Raw genomic sequence first — 19,657 nt, 5'->3', positions numbered from 1 at the left:
AGCTGCGGGCGTGGCTTACATTGACAAGGCCCGCCTATTGGCCGGTCTGCGGACTTCCCACAGACAGTTGTATGTTTCATAAAAATGCACTCTGATGCGGCAAGTAAGTAGTAACGTTAGAGAGGTTTTTCTGGATCAATTTGGGACCCCATAGCGCGTGTGGCACAGACGTTAATAGTCTTGCTCTGTTTTGAACAACAGTTTTGTCTCATGGTCGTGTGGCGTTTGATGAGGACGCGTGAATTCTGTGCTATTTGCTGCTCTCTTTGTATTTGCTAGTGCTGTCTTGTGCGACAACAAAGGGAGGATAGCTGGTGTAATTTTAGCTGTTTGGACATGTGGAAGGTTATATTTGACACTGAAGGTTTTGCGAAGTTAATTTTTCGAGTCGTGTTAGCGGTGCTCGGCTGAATGCGGCTGACGTTAGTTAAATTCAGATGGTTTTCGATGGTTAAACGGCGTGTTGAGCTGTTTATATTCATCTTCATGGGTCACGTACAGCAGGTATCAGCTCACATTTGGCATCCACGCAGGACCATTGCAAATCGGTCAATATTCTGGTCAACTGCGGACTCTTACAGGGAATGAAAATTGTGACGCAGTTGTGTAAAACAGCTTTCATTGCCTGCTGCAGCACTGCCGCCGGGTTTTGCGCCATCTACACCAGCTGCTGCAAACGCCTGTGCGTTGGTTTTGTGCCAGAACACATATAATGTTGTATATTTTTCAAACAACGTAAAATGCATTCAATCAGTTGGTGTAAATGTTGGGGGTAGAAGGGTCTGAGAGAAGTAGTTGTTTTGCAAATGCATGGGAATTGTAGTTTAGTATCCCAAACAGAGCTTAGCTTCCAATGGCCTGTTTAGAGGAAATGGACTACAACGCCCATACGTCCAAACTCTCCAGATACTTTGTAAACTCTGTGCAAGTTGCGCGTCTGCACTGCTATTTTAGGTATGCAGCTAGTGCTATCTGCTCGGCAGTGTACTGGTTTGAGTGTGGTTTTGGCCTCTGAAAAAACGTTAAAATCATCGGTGTTTGGTGACAGCTTTTAATCGACAGTGCACAGAAGGCTTGAAGCGAGAAGGTAGCATGCATGATCGTTCTCACGTCTTTAGAGGAATGCAGTCCCTCCCTCATTCGTGTGAGATATTTTCAGCAACGTAGATCTTTGAAAACTGGAAATCAAGCGATAGTAGTGCGTGCTCTGTGAATGTTGTGTGATTCCTAATCAAAGATCACCTGAGATTTGAGTCCAGTGTTCTTACTGGGGCTGTGATGATGTCACCTTCTTGTACCCTTGTGCTCATGCCAAGCATGATCAGGAGCATAAAGCTGAGTGTCACGGTTTAGTTTAGTTCTTTTCTGACGTTATATTTATTTTTTGGAAATAGATTTTCAGCTGAATTCCCACTTGACTACACTGGCCAGCATCCATAAGATCCACCACACCTTGCACAGGCTGGTAAATGCATATTAGCAATATGTTTATGTGTGCTTTATTTTAGCATGCATGTGCCCTGTACATCTGTGTCCTACTCACACATATTTGTTTTGAATAGAACTTGGCAGAAGACGTTGGACAGGACAGCCACCCCTCAGGTAACTATACAGCTGCTCCTTTTTTATGTTTTTTTAAATCAGTTTAGTGTTTTTATCAGGCCAGATGTACATTAACATATCACTTTCTGAAGTGGACTCTCAGTGCTTGGCTAGTACTCAAATGTTTTGCTATAGAAAGTTGGCATATTGCATGTCGTTCTTAAAGATTTATTCTTTCATTTTCTCCTCTGTTTACTTCCCTAGCTTGTTGCTCTAAAGCCATGCCTCCTAGGAAAAAGAGGAGACCCTCTGCTGGAGATGACATGTCAGCCAAGAAAAGTCGCCAGGACAGGTGCGAGATCCCTTTAATTAAATATTCAGTGAACTTGAATATGTGCAGTACACAGTTTATTTTGCCATTCGTAAACATATAATAAACGGTGTACTGCACGTGTAGTATGGTTGAAATTTTCTTTTTCCTTCACAGCGTTTTCAGAAAACATGAAACATCCCAAATCCGAGAGGAGGAGATGTTTTCTAGTAAAAGATGCTTGGAGTGGTTCTATGAATATGCAGGTGAGCACTTACTGGACACACTCTTAGTTTCATTGCATTTGACCTCTTCTCAGTGCATACATGGGAAATTGCTGCTATTGACATTTGTTTATCATGAATAGGCTGCGATGATGTGGTGGGTCCAGAGGGCATGGAAAAATTCTGTGAGGACATCGGGGTGGAGCCGGAGAATGTAAGCGCATATTTAAAATCTTTCATATTTCGACATCTGTTTATCTCTCTGGCATTTTCTTTAATGACATCCTTTTGGAAGTGGTGACAATTTGCATTTCTGATCATTTCTGAGACTTTATAAAAGTCTATCTTTTAATCTGCATTCTCAATCAGCAGTCCTAGACCTTTAAGGTCATGTGATATGTAATGGATTGAGTATCTTGTATTTAAGAATATCTGCAACTGTCATTTGTTGCTTGTGCTCAGGTGGTGATGCTGGTTCTTGCTTGGAAGCTGGATGCCCAGAGTATGGGATATTTCACCCTTCAGGAGTGGCTGAGAGGCATGGGCTCATTGCAGTATGTCATTTACTTACTTTAGTGCTTTTTTCTTCTTCTTCATTTTTTAAAAATATAATACAGTTTTCAAGATTTCCTATCTAGATTGATGTGTTTTCTTAGTGTAACTTGCATTAAATTGGATCCTGTAACATACCTAAGCTAGTTTTCTGCTGCCGTCAGGTGTGATTCGACTGAGAGGCTGAGGAATTCACTTGACTACCTGAGATCTGTCCTAAATGACAGCACCAGCTTTAAGCTCATTTATAGATATGCCTTTGATTTTGCTCGGGTGAGTGGAGCAGTCAACACACAGCATTCAACAACCAGGTTAAATTCATTTGAACAAATACAAAAATCTCAGTAAGAAACAGTAAATATTGTAATCTGGCTGTCTGACTTGACTGTCTGTTTGGACTTGTTGCATTGATTTGAGAAAGTCTTGGGTGTTCTGATTGTACAGGAAAAGGATCAGAGGAGTTTGGACTTGAACACAGCCAAATGTATGTTGGGGCTTCTTCTGGGAAAGACGTGGCCTTTGTTTCCTGTGTTTAATCAGTTTCTAGAGGTAAGCAGTTTGGTTGGTTGGGGTGTTTGTTTTGTTTTTTAAGAAAATCAGTCACAGAAGTCTCGTGGAGTAGTTGTATATACCATCATTTGTTGCCCATTTTAACCTTGGAAAGAGCTGTTGTAGCTAAAAAGCTATCACTCTAAAGGATTTATTTGTTATTCCTCAGCAATCAAAGTACAAAGTCATCAACAAAGACCAATGGTGCAATGTTTTAGAGTTCAGCAGGACAATCAACCTGGACCTCAGCAACTATGATGAAGATGGTGCCTGTAAGTGAGCACACATTTACGTGTAGCTGAGTGTTACCCAAATACTAATTTTGTAATATACTGAAATTTGTGCCTCATCTTTGTTTTTGTTTGTTTTTTTTCATTAGGGCCTGTTTTGTTGGACGAGTTTGTGGAATGGTACAAAGAAAGACAGATGTCATAACTGCAGCGCAAAAATGGGAAAGTAATACAACTGTGACAACAACGACTCTGAGAATCAATAACCAATAAGTAACCAATACAAAAAAAAGTAAAGGAGTGACTGTGGGTGCTTCCTGGGGAAAGGAGGGGTTTGGGCTGTGGGTGGGCTAGGGTGGGGTTGCTGGGTTTGCAGCCTGCATGCACGCTGCTCAGAGCGTGGAGGCAGGAGGGCTGCTGTGCTCCCTACCGAAGTTGCGTAGTGGGCAAGCTTGCAGCAATCTCCAGTGGCATTGCTCTCTCACTGTGACATGTCATATTGCTGTCTGTGTTAGGATAACGTGGTGTCATACATGGATGATGGAAGCAAAATGGTATTGTGTGGGAGAACCACTCCTCACCCCTTGTCTTCAGCACAGAGAAACTGAGAGAAGTGACCATTCATGCATTGTGTCTGAGTCTTAAATAGGGTCACTTTGACCTGGGCACATTAAAGTATTATACATCTGTGCAATGAACTTGAACTTGAGCTTTTCTGGACAGATAGCACTTAATTTTATTTTTTTTTGTCATATTTTGAGTTTCATAGGAGTACTTCAAGAAGCACACTGTGTCAAATGGTTGATTGCAAGTTTCTATTCTATTGATTTGTGCCAGTTTGTAGTTGTTTTTTGTTTGTTTTCTTCTTTCCCCTCCAGTTTTGATTGCTTCAGCTTTTTTTGTTGTTGTTGTTTTTTTTTGTTTTTGCTTCTAGCTATTCATTTGCTAGCCCCCTGCAAAGGCTTCAGACCTCATAACACCAAACAGTTTAGCATTGCTGCTTACTAACTCTTATTACAGTACAGCGGTGAGCCACTAGTGCTCTGATCAGCATTTATTGGTCTGATGACTGATTTATGTATCTACGTTCTGTAGATGAGAGTATTACTGTGCCTCAAAACATGGAAGTCACTTTGTGTGTCCCACACACATACCAATAAACCCAAATGTACATACACGTGTGATAAGAGTACATGCACACAGACACACTGAGTGGTCAGGGATTATTTCAGGATGAACTCAGACTGTTTTGGCTGTGTTATAAGTTGACATAGAGCTAGTTGGTGTCCATTTTGTCTTGATATGTGGCATCTGTTTGTCTTCCTTAGTCCACTGATAGTTTCAGGTCTCCTCTTACCAGTAGCATCTCTCCCAACACTGACGGTGTTAATGTAACTGCAGTGGAAGACCGGTGACCCTCTCAGGATGAGGTCCTTTAGGCTTGAGTAGTAAGGTACGTTTGGTGAAAGTGTTGCTTTATACCACCCATAGGATGTACTCAAAACAGTGGACACTGACAGTTTGGAACTTTGTGATGATGCTATGCTGTTCTTTTCGCCTAGTATAATGTTCTTGTAACACATGTATAAATTTTTGTCTTTGGCTGTGATGTGATGCTGAATTGTCAGAAGATTTAATATTTGCATGCATGCTCCGACAGAGCCTTTTGTGAATGGATGAGATTTTTTGAAAACATTTTTCAAACTTTTTGTTTTTGTTTTGTACAGGTTTTTGTGCAAGTGTTTTGTGCTTAATTTCATAAACACAATCATGTTCTTTGAATTCTGATGATAAACATGATTGTGTCTATTAAGACCTGGAACACACCTGTAACCTCATGGTGGAACAGGAGTTCCCTCCTGCATTTACCCTTTGTTACACATCCTTACATATGCTGCAAAACTTTGGCAAACTGCAGGCAATGCAGACAGTAGCCTGTTTTGCTACTGTTGCACTACATTGTCATGACATACATAAACGCTTCCATAAATCCATTTCAGTTGAAAACTACACAGAAACCTTTGTCGTCACTACAATGCATCTACCATCAGCATAAACCTTAAGACTAAAGTAGTTGTAGGATTGCTTACCAAATACTGTGTAGAGATCAGTGGTTTAGTCTTCTCCCTTGATAATGCAGGAGGATGAACAGCCTTGTCCCAACTGTATATATGTATGTAAACTATGTGTCTATATGTCTGTTTTCACTATAACCTGTGTCTATACAAGTAAATAAAATGGTTTATTAACTTATTTATGGCTTATGTTCTGGTTATTTAGTTGATAGTTCACCCTTGTTTAACCTTATAATGTCAAGTGTATCACATTTAATGCATAGGATTTTGAGACCTCTACATCATCAGTTTTTGTACCTGTAATAGCTAAATAAATTGCACAAAAATCTGGGATGTAGCAAATATACAAATAAAAATGTATATGTGCAAATTGATTTTTTTATTATTATTATTATTTGCTAAAATGTTCAATTAGAGATACAAAAAAAAATCTGTAAATTATTTCATGATTTAGTCTTTAACATCACTGAATTTAGGTTTTTATACACAAATTTGAGCCATCACACTGGACTTCCTTCAGAAGTCAGAAATTCTGTTCATGAATGCAAGTAAATAACTCATTTGGCATCTTATTTTGCAGAAATAAGTCAAACATGAAAGATAAGCATGGTGCATTGATAAAGACTGCATTTAAGTGCTCTGTGGCAGCCCTAGCCAATGAATGATTATAGCTTACATTTCATTCCAAAGTCACACATAATATACAATTCACAATATTTTTGACATTCACAGGATAACTTAAGCTCAGAGAATCATGCCTATCATCTGGGTGGCTTTTCAAGTGTTTAGCATGAATTGACTTGTCATTAAACATGACTGATGTTTGAAGTGTTTAAATGGATTGGTGGGTATTCTGGTGTAAGCGAAGAAGCAACAGGTTCCTCTGTGTTTTGTCTCTGTTGCTGATAGGTTCTATTTCCTTCCGAGCCGTGTTTCTTATTGTCCTGTGGAGATCTCCATGAAAGCCCAACGGCCTCCTCTGGCGGTAGTGTTACAGGAATAGGAGGTGGGGCAACTTGTGGTGGTTTGATGTCATGGCTCCTGTAGCGGGGAAGATCATACAACAAATCTGTAGCTCTTCTCTCATCTGGTGAAGCAGAGGGGAGATGTAATCGTGGCAGGGGTTTGATGTCTGGCTCAGACTTGCGATAATAAACACCGGTGTCAACTTGTGGACTGTGGTCATCAGCTGTAGGAGATACATCCCCACTGAAATCCACCGTGTCCCACATTTTTCTCTCTGATGACATGACTTTTAGGGCACTGAGGCCTTTTCTTTCCTTCCTATCAGAGAGCAAAATAGGGCTTGGATTCTCATATGTGGTGTTGGGTGAGTTGTAAAGCCTGTGAAGAGCACCTCCGGATGCAGAAGAAGTACTATTGGCACTAATGGATGAGAATTTATGTGTTGGCTTTACATCTGATTTCCAACTGTCTTGCTTTATTTTAACGTCACTTTTGATGCTGGAGGAGTACAGCTGGGGAAGTTCTGGTTTTGCAGGTGAAGCCTGCTGTGGAGGTGTTGTATTCAGACCCGTCTTTAGTGCTGGTGTAGAGATTTTAGACAGATGATGACCAACACCAGTCCATTTTATCTCTGGTGGTATATCTGCATTTGCATTGTGTCTTTGTTCAGTCCTTCTCCTTACTTCATCCTCAAAGCTCAGACTGGATACTCTCTTTGGAGCAAGTGATGAATTTCTGTCCTTTTCACTTTCCTGTGCAACATTTACCATTTGGGTCTTGCCACTGGGGGAGAAAGAACTATCAGATAGCGATGAAGTTTTCATAATTGAACGCTTATAGATTGGAAAGTCAACATATGTCATGCCTGGAGGAGCTCTATTTTCTGTTATCTCATCTTCACTGCTGCTGCTGCTGGAAGAGGAATCAGAGGGTTTCACATGTTTGTTTTCAGGATTCAGAGAAGAGGAGTCTGGCAGAGGTGATGAGGGATATTTGGATGGTTGAGAACTCGGTGATGTGATTTCAAGGCGCTTTCTAAATCGGGAAAAACCAAGATTCATTGTGGCCCATCGTGACTGGAGCTCAGAGTTTATCTCTGGTGTTGTGCTGAAGTTGTCTTTTCGATTTTCCGTCAACTCATCTGTTATAACAACATACTTTTCTAATGTAATATTGGAATCTTTCTTTGAAATGTGAGGAAGCTTAAACAGTGTAGAAGTTGGAGAGCCTAAGTTGCTAGCCATTTTAACAGGCTGGTCTGTAGTCCGACCTTCACTCTCATCACTGCTGGAGGAGGACTTAGGTGAACGTGTCTTGATATCCAGATGCTTTTTGACATAGGGGATAGTGCTGAGGCCTATTTCAGGCAATCTTGAATCTGGTTTAATTGCAACTGGGCGGTTTCTTAAATCTTCCATCCCCTCCTCATCTGAGCTGCTTGATGTGTAAATAGGATCATGACGTTTGGTTTGAGATTGTTGAAACCTCGTTGAGCCCAAACTCTGCTTCTTTGTCTGGCCCCTTTTTTCATCTTCACTGTCACTACTTGAAGATGACTCAGAAGCTGATAATACTGATTTGATGTCTGCAGTATGATGAACATATTGGGTTTTTGTGTAAAGCAAATCAGTTTCTTGCCTTGGACTATATATATCTTCTTGCTCCTGTTTCTTTATGTGTTTCGTTGTTTCCTCCTCACTGTCACTGCTAGAAGATGTGTCAGAATCTACTGATGGTGCTTTGATATCTAGGCGCCGCTTAACTCGAGGAATGTGTAGAAGATCAATGTTAGGCCACTTTGCATTTGGATCGGGACTCTTTGTTTGAGATTCTCTGAATGGGCGGGGTGGAATGCCCAACTTTCCTGGAACCTGCTGCACTTTGTGGCCTGCTTCATCATCACTTTCACTACTAGAAGATGAACTAGAGGCTGATGAAGGTTCTTTGGCATCTGAATCTTTCTTGATACTCCTGGGACGCTCAGGAGGAATGGCAGGCCTTCGAATATTATCCTCTTGATTTATTTTTTGAGATGACCTGTTTGGAACAATTGGCATATATATACCTCCTTGCTCCTGTTTCTTTATGTGTTTCGTTGTTTCCTCCTCACTGTCACTGCTAGAAGATGTGTCAGATTCTTTTGATGGTGCTTTGATATCTAAGCGGCGTTTAATGTGAGGAATGTGTAGAAGATCAATGGTAGGCCACTTTGCATTTGGATCAGGACTCCTTGTTTGAGATTCTTTGAATGGGCGGGGTGGAATGCCCAACTTTCCTGGAACCTGCTGCACTTTGTGGCCTGCTTCATCATCACTTTCACTACTAGAAGATGAACTAGAGGCTGATGAAGGTTCTTTGATATCTAAATCTTTCTTGATACTCCTGGGACACTCAGGAGGAATGGCAGGCCTTCGAATATTATCCTCTTGATTTATTTTTTGAGATGACCTGTCTGGAACAATTGGCATATATATACCTCCTTGCTCCTGTTTCTTTATGTGTTTCGTTGTTTCCTCCTCACTTTCACTGCTAGAAGTTGTGTCAGAACCTACTGCTACTGATGATGCTTTGATATCTAGGCGCCGCTTAATGTGAGGAATGTGTAGAAGATCAATGGTAGGCCACTTTGCATTTGGATCAGGACTCTTTGTTTGAGATTCTCTGAATGGGCAGGGTGGAATGCCCAACTTTCCTGGAACCTGCTGCACTTTGTGGCCTGCTTCATCATCACTTTCACTACTAGAAGATGAACTAGAGGCTGATGAAGGTTCTTTGATATCGGAATCTTTCTTGATACTCCTGGGACGCTCAGGAGGAATGGCAGGCCTTCGAATATTATCCTCTTGATTTATTTTTTGAGATGACCTGTTTGGAACAATTGGCATATATATACCTCCTTGCTCCTTTTCCTTTATGTGTTTCGTTGTTTCCTCCTCACTGTCACTGCTAGAAGATGTGTCAGATTCTTTTGATGGTGCTTTGATATCTAGGCGGCGTTTAATGTGAGGAATGTGTAGAAGATCAATGGTAGGCCACTTTGCATTTGGATCAGGACTCTTTGTTTGAGATTCTCTGAATGGGCGGGGTGGAATGCCCAACTTTCCTGGAACCTGCTGCACTTTGTGGCCTGCTTCATCATCACTTTCACTACTAGAAGATGAACTAGAGGCTGATGAAGGTTCTTTGATATCTGAATCTTTCTTGATACTCCTGGGACGCTCAGGAGGAATGGCAGGCCTTCTTATGTCATGCTCACGACTGGCTTTTTGAGATGACCGATTTGGAAGAATTGGAATATGTACAGCTCCATGGTCTTGTTTCTTTACTGTTTCCTCCTCACTGTCACTGCTAGAAGATGTGTCCGAATCTACAGATGGTGCTTTGATATCTAGGCACCGCTTAATGTGAGGAATGTGTAGAAGATCAATGGTAGGCCACTTTGCATTTGGATCAGGACTCCTTGTTTGAGATTCTTTGAATGGGCGGGGTGGAATGCCCAACTTTCCTGGACTCTGCTGCACTTTGTGGCCTGCTTCATCATCACTTTCACTACTAGAAGATGAACTAGAGGCTGATGAAGGTTCTTTGGCATCTGAATCTTTCTTGATACTCCTGGGACGCTCAGGAGGAATGGCAGGCCTTCGAATATTATCCTCTTGATTTATTTTTTGAGATGACCTGTTTGGAACAATTGGCATATATATACCTCCTTGCTCCTGTTTCTTTATGTGTTTCGTTGTTTCCTCCTCACTGTCACTGCTAGAAGATGTGTCAGATTCTTTTGATGGTGCTTTGATATCTAAGCGGCGTTTAATGTGAGGAATGTGTAGAAGATCAATGGTAGGCCACTTTGCATTTGGATCAGGACTCCTTGTTTGAGATTCTTTGAATGGGCGGGGTGGAATGTCCAACTTTCCTGGACTCTGCTGCCCTTTGTGGCCTGCTTCATCATCACTTTCACTACTAGAAGATGAACTAGAGGCTGATGAAGGTTCTTTGATATCTAAATCTTTCTTGATACTCCTGGGACACTCAGGAGGAATGGCAGGCCTTCGAATATTATCCTCTTGATTTATTTTTTGAGATGACCTGTCTGGAACAATTGGCATATATATACCTCCTTGCTCCTGTTTCTTTATGTGTTTCGTTGTTTCCTCCTCACTTTCACTGCTAGAAGTTGTGTCAGAACCTACTGCTACTGATGATGCTTTGATATCTAGGCGCCGCTTAATGTGAGGAATGTGTAGAAGATCAATGGTAGGCCACTTTGCATTTGGATCAGGACTCTTTGTTTGAGATTCTCTGAATGGGCGGGGTGGAATGCCCAACTTTCCTGGAACCTGCTGCACTTTGTGGCCTGCTTCATCATCACTTTCACTACTAGAAGATGAACTAGAGGCTGATGAAGGTTCTTTGATATCGGAATCTTTCTTGATACTCCTGGGACGCTCAGGAGGAATGGCAGGCCTTCGAATATTATCCTCTTGATTTATTTTTTGAGATGACCTGTTTGGAACAATTGGCATATATATACCTCCTTGCTCCTGTTTCTTTATGTGTTTCGTTGTTTCCTCCTCACTGTCACTGCTAGAAGATGTGTCAGATTCTTTTGATGGTGCTTTGATATCTAGGCGGCGTTTAATGTGAGGAATGTGTAGAAGATCAATGGTAGGCCACTTTGCATTTGGATCAGGACTCTTTGTTTGAGATTCTTTGAATGGGCGGGGTGGAATGTCCAACTTTCCTGGAACCTGCTGCACTTTGTGGCCTGCTTCATCATCACTTTCACTACTAGAAGATGAACTAGAGGCTGATGAAGGTTCTTTGAGATCTAAATCTTTCTTGATACTCCTGGGACGCTCAGGAGGAATGGCAGGCCTTCTTATGTCATGCTCACGACTGGCTTTTTGAGATGACCGATTTGGAAGAATTGGAATATGTACAGCTCCATGGTCTTGTTTCTTTACTGTTTCCTCCTCACTGTCACTGCTAGAAGATGTGTCCGAATCTACAGATGGTGCTTTGATATCTAGGCACCGCTTAATGTGAGGAATGTGTAGAAGATCAATGGTAGGCCACTTTGCATTTGGATCAGGACTCCTTGTTTGAGATTCTTTGAATGGGCGGGGTGGAATGCCCAACTTTCCTGGACTCTGCTGCACTTTGTGGCCTGCTTCATCATCACTTTCACTACTAGAAGATGAACTAGAGGCTGATGAAGGTTCTTTGGCATCTGAATCTTTCTTGATACTCCTGGGACGCTCAGGAGGAATGGCAGGCCTTCGAATATTATCCTCTTGATTTATTTTTTGAGATGACCTGTTTGGAACAATTGGCATATATATACCTCCTTGCTCCTGTTTCTTTATGTGTTTCGTTGTTTCCTCCTCACTGTCACTGCTAGAAGATGTGTCAGATTCTTTTGATGGTGCTTTGATATCTAAGCGGCGTTTAATGTGAGGAATGTGTAGAAGATCAATGGTAGGCCACTTTGCATTTGGATCAGGACTCCTTGTTTGAGATTCTTTGAATGGGCGGGGTGGAATGCCCAACTTTCCTGGACTCTGCTGCCCTTTGTGGCCTGCTTCATCATCACTTTCACTACTAGAAGATGAACTAGAGGCTGATGAAGGTTCTTTGATATCTAAATCTTTCTTGATACTCCTGGGACACTCAGGAGGAATGGCAGGCCTTCGAATATTATCCTCTTGATTTATTTTTTGAGATGACCTGTCTGGAACAATTGGCATATATATACCTCCTTGCTCCTGTTTCTTTATGTGTTTCATTGTTTCCTCCTCACTTTCACTGCTAGAAGTTGTGTCAGAACCTACTGCTACTGATGATGCTTTGATATCTAGGCGCCGCTTAATGTGAGGAATGTGTAGAAGATCAATGGTAGGCCACTTTGCATTTGGATCAGGACTCTTTGTTTGAGATTCTCTGAATGGGAGGGGTGGAATGCCCAACTTTCCTGGAACCTGCTGCACTTTGTGGCCTGCTTCATCATCACTTTCACTACTAGAAGATGAACTAGAGGCTGATGAAGGTTCTTTGATATCGGAATCTTTCTTGATACTCCTGGGACGCTCAGGAGGAATGGCAGGCCTTCGAATATTATCCTCTTGATTTATTTTTTGAGATGACCTGTTTGGAACAATTGGCATATATATATCTTCTTGCTCCTGTTTCTTTATGTGTTTCGTTGTTTCCTCCTCACTGTCACTGCTAGAAGATGTGTCAGATTCTTTTGATGGTGCTTTGATATCTAAGCGGCGTTTAATGTGAGGAATGTGTAGAAGATCAATGGTAGGCCACTTTGCATTTGGATCAGGACTCTTTGTTTGAGATTCTTTGAATGGGCGGGGTGGAATGTCCAACTTTCCTGGAACCTGCTGCACTTTGTGGCCTGCTTCATCATCACTTTCACTACTAGAAGATGAACTAGAGGCTGATGAAGGTTCTTTGAGATCTAAATCTTTCTTGATACTCCTGGGACGCTCAGGAGGAATGGCAGGCCTTCGAATATTATCCTCTTGATTTATTTTTTGAGATGACCTATTTGGAACAATTGGCATATATATACCTCCTTGCTCCTGTTTCTTTATGTGTTTCGTTGTTTCCTCCTCACTTTCACTGCTAGAAGTTGTGTCAGAACCTACTGCTACTGATGATGCTTTGATATCTAGGCGCCGCTTAATGTGAGGAATGTGTAGAAGATCAATGGTAGGCCACTTTGCATTTGGATCAGGACTCTTTGTTTGAGATTCTTTGAATGGGCAGGGTGGAATGCCCAACTTTCCTGGAACCTGCTGCACTTTGTGGCCTGCTTCATCATCACTTTCACTACTAGAAGATGAACTAGAGGCTGATGAAGGTTCTTTGATATCTGAATCTTTCCTCATGCTTCTGGAAGATGAATTTGACTCCGGTAATGGAGCAGTGATGTGTGAATGCTCTTTGATTTGGCTTTTTCTGTCTAGACTTGAGTGTACTTTGGAATCTGCTTCACTGTCACTGCTGGAAGAGGATGAATCTCTTATAGATAGTGAAGGTGCTTTGGCATCCAGATTCTTACTCTGACTGGTATCCGAATAGACATCATGCCACTTTGTCCGCGGCTTTGGTTTAACTTTCACTGTGCTATCTTTATCAATTTCTAGCTTAACTGTGTGCTGGTCTGGCTCCTTATCACTGTCACTGGAATCGGAGGAAAACGAGTGCTCTGGTTTCACTGCAGGCTTGATTTGCTGGTCAGAGTTGGCTTTGTAAAGTGTAGACTCATCCTCACTGCTGTTTGAGCTGGAACTGGACACAGAATCCCGCTTGTGTTTTTTGGAAGGGGTTGCCACAGTAAGTTTTGACTTATTAGAAGAACCAATTATACTGCCTGACCTGGGAGATGGACTTTGAACAGAATCACTAAATTCAAATAGTTCTTCATTCTCCTCTAAATAACCAGGGTCTGTTGTGTGTGGTGACCATGGCTCAGAGGTAAATCCAGGCATTTTACTTTTGCCTTCTAGTGATCTTTGTGGCACCTCTTCTTTTGTAAGTATTGAGAAATCAGTTTTCTGTTGAAAAGGGTCCTTTGTCACCTTAGGAGCCTTAGGCATTGTGTGGTGCTCTTTGAATTCTTTTTCAGATAGTGAAGAATCAGAGCTTGAAGAAGATAGGCTTCTCTTTTCCTCTAGTTCAACAGGATCTGGGATGGGTTCAAACTCCATGTTGTGCCTATGTCCAGCAGTAGTGTGATCTCTGCCATCATTTAGTCTACCCTCTGAATTGCTCTGATGTGAGCTACTTTCATTTCCTGAATCTTCAGGAGTATGTTTAATATTCTGAGCCTCACTAACTTCACAATCAATCACTACATCATTATTGATGCTTTCCGGATTGCCACTGACTACAGTATCATAGTACTGTACGTTGCCATGTTCTCTGTAGTCTACAGTGGTAAATGTGACTCTCCTTTCCCTGTGATGTCCTGTCCTTTCTAGTTCCTCTCCAGTGGAAAAGGCCTCATTGTCATATTGTGTTTGTTCTACAGAGACTGCAGAGTTAGTTTCACGGGACCGTGTATTGATGTTCTTTTCGGTGACTCTTTTCCAAAGAGCATCAATACACGGTCTTGCAAGGACTCCAAGGATAAAGGCAATTAGAAATGTGATGAAAATAGATAGACACACAGCCAGTGCCAAGTCAGACTGAGTAACTGCTCCAGCTCCTGGACTTGTCCCATTACGTACACTCTTTGTGGGGCCTGCTTGGATTATGTATTGGCTGGTTTCAGACAAACTTCTAGGTTTTCTTCTTACACCACCTATTTTACTGATTTGGAGGTTAAAAACAGACACAACCTGTTTTTCTTTAGACACACACACATACAGTCCCGTGTCACTCTCTGTGATGTCACTGATGAGCAGACCACCATCAGACTGGTTCACAGACATTTGACCATTGGGCGTCCACCACACTGAGTCTGGAAAAGATCACATTGATATGCAGTATTATCAGTTTAAATTGCTAAATATGCATTAAACATTTTTGCATCATTTTGATGTATTACCTTCTGCTGAACAGGACAGCAGTATCTCAGAGCCCCTGTGGACTGTCACATCCTGATGGAGCTCTGGGATGTTACCAGTACTGAGGCAGTTCAGTTCATCATCCTGCAGCTGAAGCAGATCTCTGCCTGAGAGGGTGGATGGAGAAGCACACATGATGCTCCAGACCTGCAGGCCTCTGTTGCTGTCAAAGGCTATCCGCCGTCTTAGACTGTGCATCCTGCAGTCACACTGCCACCTGTTTCCAAGCAGCCTAACTTCTGTTCCAATGTTTTGCAGGGTGAGGTACATTAAAGGATGGATGCTGGTCAACATGTTGAAGCTCAGATCTAGGACCTTTGAGGGCAATATAATATTTATGATGAGTTTGACTGGCAAAACAAATTGCAATTTAGATATTGACATTATCAGTTAGTTAGAGTAGGGATCAAGGTTTTAAGTCTAGCTTTTGAACAGATATCTGAAAAACAATCACCTGTATTTACACAAAAAGGCCCCAAAATACAAAAACAAACAACAACAACAACAACAACAAATGGTCTTACTTTGAGCTGTGGTAAATCCTGAAACATCTGTGGATGGAGACTTGTGATGAGGTTATGTTGTAAGTGTAACTCTTTCAGTTGCTGAAGATGGCTAAGTTCTCCCAGTCGTAGAGTTGAGATCCTGTTGAAAGAGAGTTGCAGAACCTCCAAGGATTCAATACCCTCCAGCCCTGAATGACAGAAAATCAGAGTTGCATTTAGAGATTACTGGGTAGCTCCCATAGACAGCAAGACATGTATTCTGTATTCCAGATTTTCAGTAATAACAACAAGTTTGTCTGGCTCTTGTCCTCTCTGTCAATTTGCTTGCAGGTCTGCCATATTAACACGGCTGACATTATATAATGTGAAACATAAGCCTCAATCAGTGTGGAGCTCATCAATGAAAAACAAAATCAAATTGTTTTGTTTTCACAATGAATAGTGTTACAATATGTCTATTTTTGGCCATTTTCTGCTGGCTCCTCCTTTTCAGTAGAGACAATCTCCCTGAGACTGCTGTGCTGAGGAAAAGCACTGTGGATCTGTGCTTCATTAGAGAGGCACTGGTTTTGTGATCTGAATACCAAATAGAACAGGGTCTATGATTGTCAACAGAGCTCTTGCTAAGTAAATAGGCGGTCTATACATTCCATTAGAAGACTTATAGTGAATGGTTTCCTTTGAAACACTCACATGTTCAACCAAGGAGAAAGAGGAGAAACATGACAATGCCCAGGAAAAGTGGCATTGTGTGATTCACAACATTCCATAATTTCATTGTACATGTATAATGACACTAAAGGGCTGTTCTGTTGTATTCTATTTCCACCTTTTTAGGGAAATGTCGATTAACAACTGTGACTGGTTGGAGGCTGTACAGGGGAACTACGTGAGGTGGTTTATTTCTGCCTGGAGCAAAGTACTAAAGATAAAGCATATCAGTGGGGTGGTTTGTTTATATGAAAAGAACAGTAACTGACATGCATAAATCTCACAGATTTATTACACTATGGACTTTGAGGTAAACCCACCTGAACATGGTGGCAAGGTGGACCAATCTTTCCAGTGTGACTCATGGACATTTCTCAATGACATTCCATGAGGAAATTAAAGGTGTGCCTTTAAGGAGTGTGCAACTTTACCATTATGTATTATTACCTAATATTAAAGATAACAATAAGTTATGGCCCAATTAACTAGTGTGAACAAATTGTCTCATAATCTGGAAGTCTGGAATCTGGAAGTCAAAACACTTTTAGATGTTTACAAGAGACTTGCACGACTAGTTCCATACTGAAGGTTAAATTTAATATGTCAGTTTTTCTACCACCTGTTTATGTTCCACCCAAGATAACAGTCAGCCATAGTCATGTAACCAACCTCAAAATGTACTGGGTGTGGTTTATGAATACTATGTAATATTGTTATATCGCTGCAATTTGCAAGACCAGTATGTTAGGATGGGTTGCTACTCATATTGGCTGAGAATTGTGCTGATATTAACTAGACGTTAATATCAGCACAAAGATTTTGTGATTGTAGTTTGTAGGATTATTAAATTCTGCAGTATGTGCAAGTTCAACAGAATTGTAAAGTACAGTAAGTATATTTACTAAAGCACTGTAATGAAGAACAGTTTTCAGGTAGTTTTACTTTTGCTTGAGTCAACCTTCTTCTCTTTATACTTAGATTTCATTACATTTTTGTGGGAAATGTTACACTTGTAGTGGATTGTTATAAACAAATGGTTGACACATTAAAGGAAAATCTTTAACCTTTGATCCTACTGTAAAACGAAAAGTGGCTTCTTACTCTGGGAGACGTATTTTGCTTACGTGGTTTGATTCCCCTTACTAGGAAGGTTTTCTCAAGAGAGTGATGTCTTTCAGGATGATAATATCAACAAAAAATGTGCATTATGGATGCAAAATGACACATGAATATTAAATGGATGTTAACTAAACTAATCACCAAACAATTCTGGAGCAACAGTGTTAGAAAGCATGCGCTGCTATCATCATTTGGACACCAAATGATATGATGGATTTAAAAGTAATGATTTTTCATCCTTCCAATAGATACCTGTCGAATCAATGCTAAACACGTATATTTTTTTCCCTTACTAAGAAGCTGCCTTGAGTTTTACAGCAAAAATTAGCTACAAACTTAAACTGCTGCTAATGTTATGCACGATCTATTCGTGCTAAATTGTACTTTTTATCATTTTTTTCCAGTTCTTTCTTATTACAGCAGTTTAAATATTTTCCCTTGCATGAGATGAAAGTTTGATGAAAATTCACCAGAAAACACAATTCTTCTATAGAAGATGAGTGTTGTTGAAGCACCGGGAAATACTGCACTGCATATATAATGCTAAGTGATATTGAAATCTTTTAAAACACCTGCAGATTCACCTGGCAGTGAAATTACTTTTAAATGAAATTAATTACATTTTTCAGGTTTTCAGTTAGTGCTGACTGGTAGCAGTTTTTATCCGTGTGAAAATGTGTATGTTTATGTGCTTTGACAGTGTTTTATTTATTAGTTTACAACCATATAACACTGACTCACCCTCTGGGAGTTGGCGTAGCTGATTCATCTCAACAGAGAGCAGCTGCAGGGTGGGGGCCCAAGATACACATTTCCGTCTGGTCCAAGGTCTTGAGCGATATTTATCTCTACGATGTTGACCACCGAGGTTTCTTCCAGTGCACAGGGACAAACGTGTGATACTGTTGTTTCCCAGCCACACACTCCTGAGGTTATAATGTGGCTGGTGAAATGTTACAGATTTGAGGAGGTTATGAGAAAAGTCCAGCTCCGTGACAGAGTCCTGGATGTGCTGGGGCACCGAGGAAAGGCCAGCTGAGGAACAGTTCAACAGGAAAGCACTCTGACAGGTGCAGGACTGCAGACATGCAGGTGAGGAAGAGGAGCAGAGAAGCGAAGACACAAGGACTAACACAGCGGCCAAAAAAGGCCCCTGCGGTGCTGCCATCACAAGCTGCCCTGAGAGTACAGATTGTCACATTGCACTTAGAAATAAATTAAAAAGGAAGAACTATTTTTGCTTCACAGATAGGTTTAAATTAGCATTCACGGCAATAAAAATGAAGCTATTACATGAACATGAGGTCTACGTTATAATAGGTGATGAGCCCAACTTAAACACTATGCAATCTGAATATGTAAGTTTATTTTTTTGAAAGACAACCTAATGGACACACATCTAAAAGTATTTATATATTTACCCATAAAAGGTTTTTCTCTTTTTCAAAAACCTCGGGTTACGCTCATCACCAGTGATGGGTTAAAAAAGGTTAAATATAAAAGTAAACACACAGTAAATGAACTGAAGACTCACCTGTGCATCCACTCTTTGCCAAACTGACATGAAACCTTGTGACTCTTCACACCCGGAGAGCTTTACTTCAGCTGTCTCAAGCAAGTTCTGATCGAAGTCTGAGGTGTATTTTGCTGCGTCTAGCTTAACACGTCCCTGCCCAAAGAAGCTGCTCTGCGATTCATACAATCATTTACACATCTGGTTAATGTCTTACTGTCACAGTCTTACTGTGATGGTGTAAGTTTATGGCGAAGACCAAACCTTCATACTTTGCATTCTATTAGACAATAAAGCGCTATAATGAGGCGCAGTACGCTTTTATGGTTTTAAATGACCGTGGGCGCATTTACTGAAACAATGATAACACTTTTCACATAGCAACACATTTCTTTATTGAAACAAACATGCCAATGAAACGTTGGACAAATTTCCAAATAAGGCTGGTCGCAATATATTTATTTCTTCGGTTTTTCTTCGATCAAATAAGCTGTTCTTTCATGACAGGCATGAAGTCTGTGCTCTGAGAACAACTATTGACGTTAACATCAGTAATCGTTAACATCAGTTGACAACAGACAAGACAATCCAAAGCAAAGTCAAATATTATATATTATATTGCACAAAATTCAAACAACCCCATATAGGTTGCACCCACAGTAGCTGATGAACTAAAATTCTCAACATTTGCATTAATCTGTAGCAGAATGTAGTGCACACTGTTTTTTCAATATTGTATTCTTCTGTTGTTAAAAAAGCTTTTGCAACAAAA

General features: G+C 40.9%; 2 protein-coding genes across 5 annotated transcripts; one reads left to right on the top strand and one right to left on the bottom strand.

Moving 5' to 3' along the window:
- The first annotated feature begins 37 nt into the window (after positions 1 to 37).
- dcun1d4 (DCN1, defective in cullin neddylation 1, domain containing 4 (S. cerevisiae)) lies at positions 38 to 4,370 on the top strand. 4 transcript variants are annotated; one of them, XM_085398936.1, is made up of 11 exons: positions 38 to 103; positions 1,395 to 1,465; positions 1,563 to 1,602; positions 1,807 to 1,894; positions 2,030 to 2,118; positions 2,220 to 2,290; positions 2,539 to 2,630; positions 2,793 to 2,901; positions 3,073 to 3,177; positions 3,347 to 3,449; positions 3,557 to 4,370. In XM_085398936.1, exons 1-11 carry the CDS (start codon positions 85 to 87, stop codon positions 3,610 to 3,612), a joined length of 843 nt encoding a protein of 280 aa, XP_085255062.1. In that variant the 5' UTR covers positions 38 to 84; the 3' UTR covers positions 3,613 to 4,370. The 4 variants fall into 4 exon arrangements, with proteins under 4 accessions (XP_085255062.1, XP_085255064.1, XP_085255063.1 ...); XM_085398938.1 differs by lacking the exon at positions 38 to 103 and adding an exon at positions 110 to 1,087 and having other exon boundaries at positions 1,395 to 1,461; XM_085398937.1 differs by lacking the exon at positions 38 to 103 and adding an exon at positions 110 to 1,087.
- A 1,918-nt stretch (positions 4,371 to 6,288) lies between these two features.
- On the bottom strand, positions 6,289 to 18,540 carry lrrc66 (leucine rich repeat containing 66). The gene is made up of 6 exons (XM_085398120.1): positions 18,114 to 18,540; positions 15,561 to 15,730; positions 15,018 to 15,351; positions 12,841 to 14,930; positions 12,140 to 12,429; positions 6,289 to 11,326 (listed from the first exon to the last, which is right to left on the bottom strand). The coding sequence occupies exons 1-6, from the start codon at positions 18,538 to 18,540 to the stop codon at positions 6,289 to 6,291; spliced, it is 8,349 nt and encodes a 2,782-aa protein (XP_085254246.1).
- Positions 18,541 to 19,657: the final 1,117 nt, after the last annotated feature.

This window comes from Rhamphochromis longiceps, linkage group LG23, assembly GCF_057381845.1.
Source record: "Rhamphochromis longiceps isolate RC_006_pf linkage group LG23, R_longiceps_female_GT1.1, whole genome shotgun sequence".
Classification (NCBI taxonomy): Eukaryota; Metazoa; Chordata; class Actinopteri; order Cichliformes; family Cichlidae; genus Rhamphochromis; species Rhamphochromis longiceps.
This window is presented reverse-complemented; position numbering and strand designations above follow the sequence as displayed.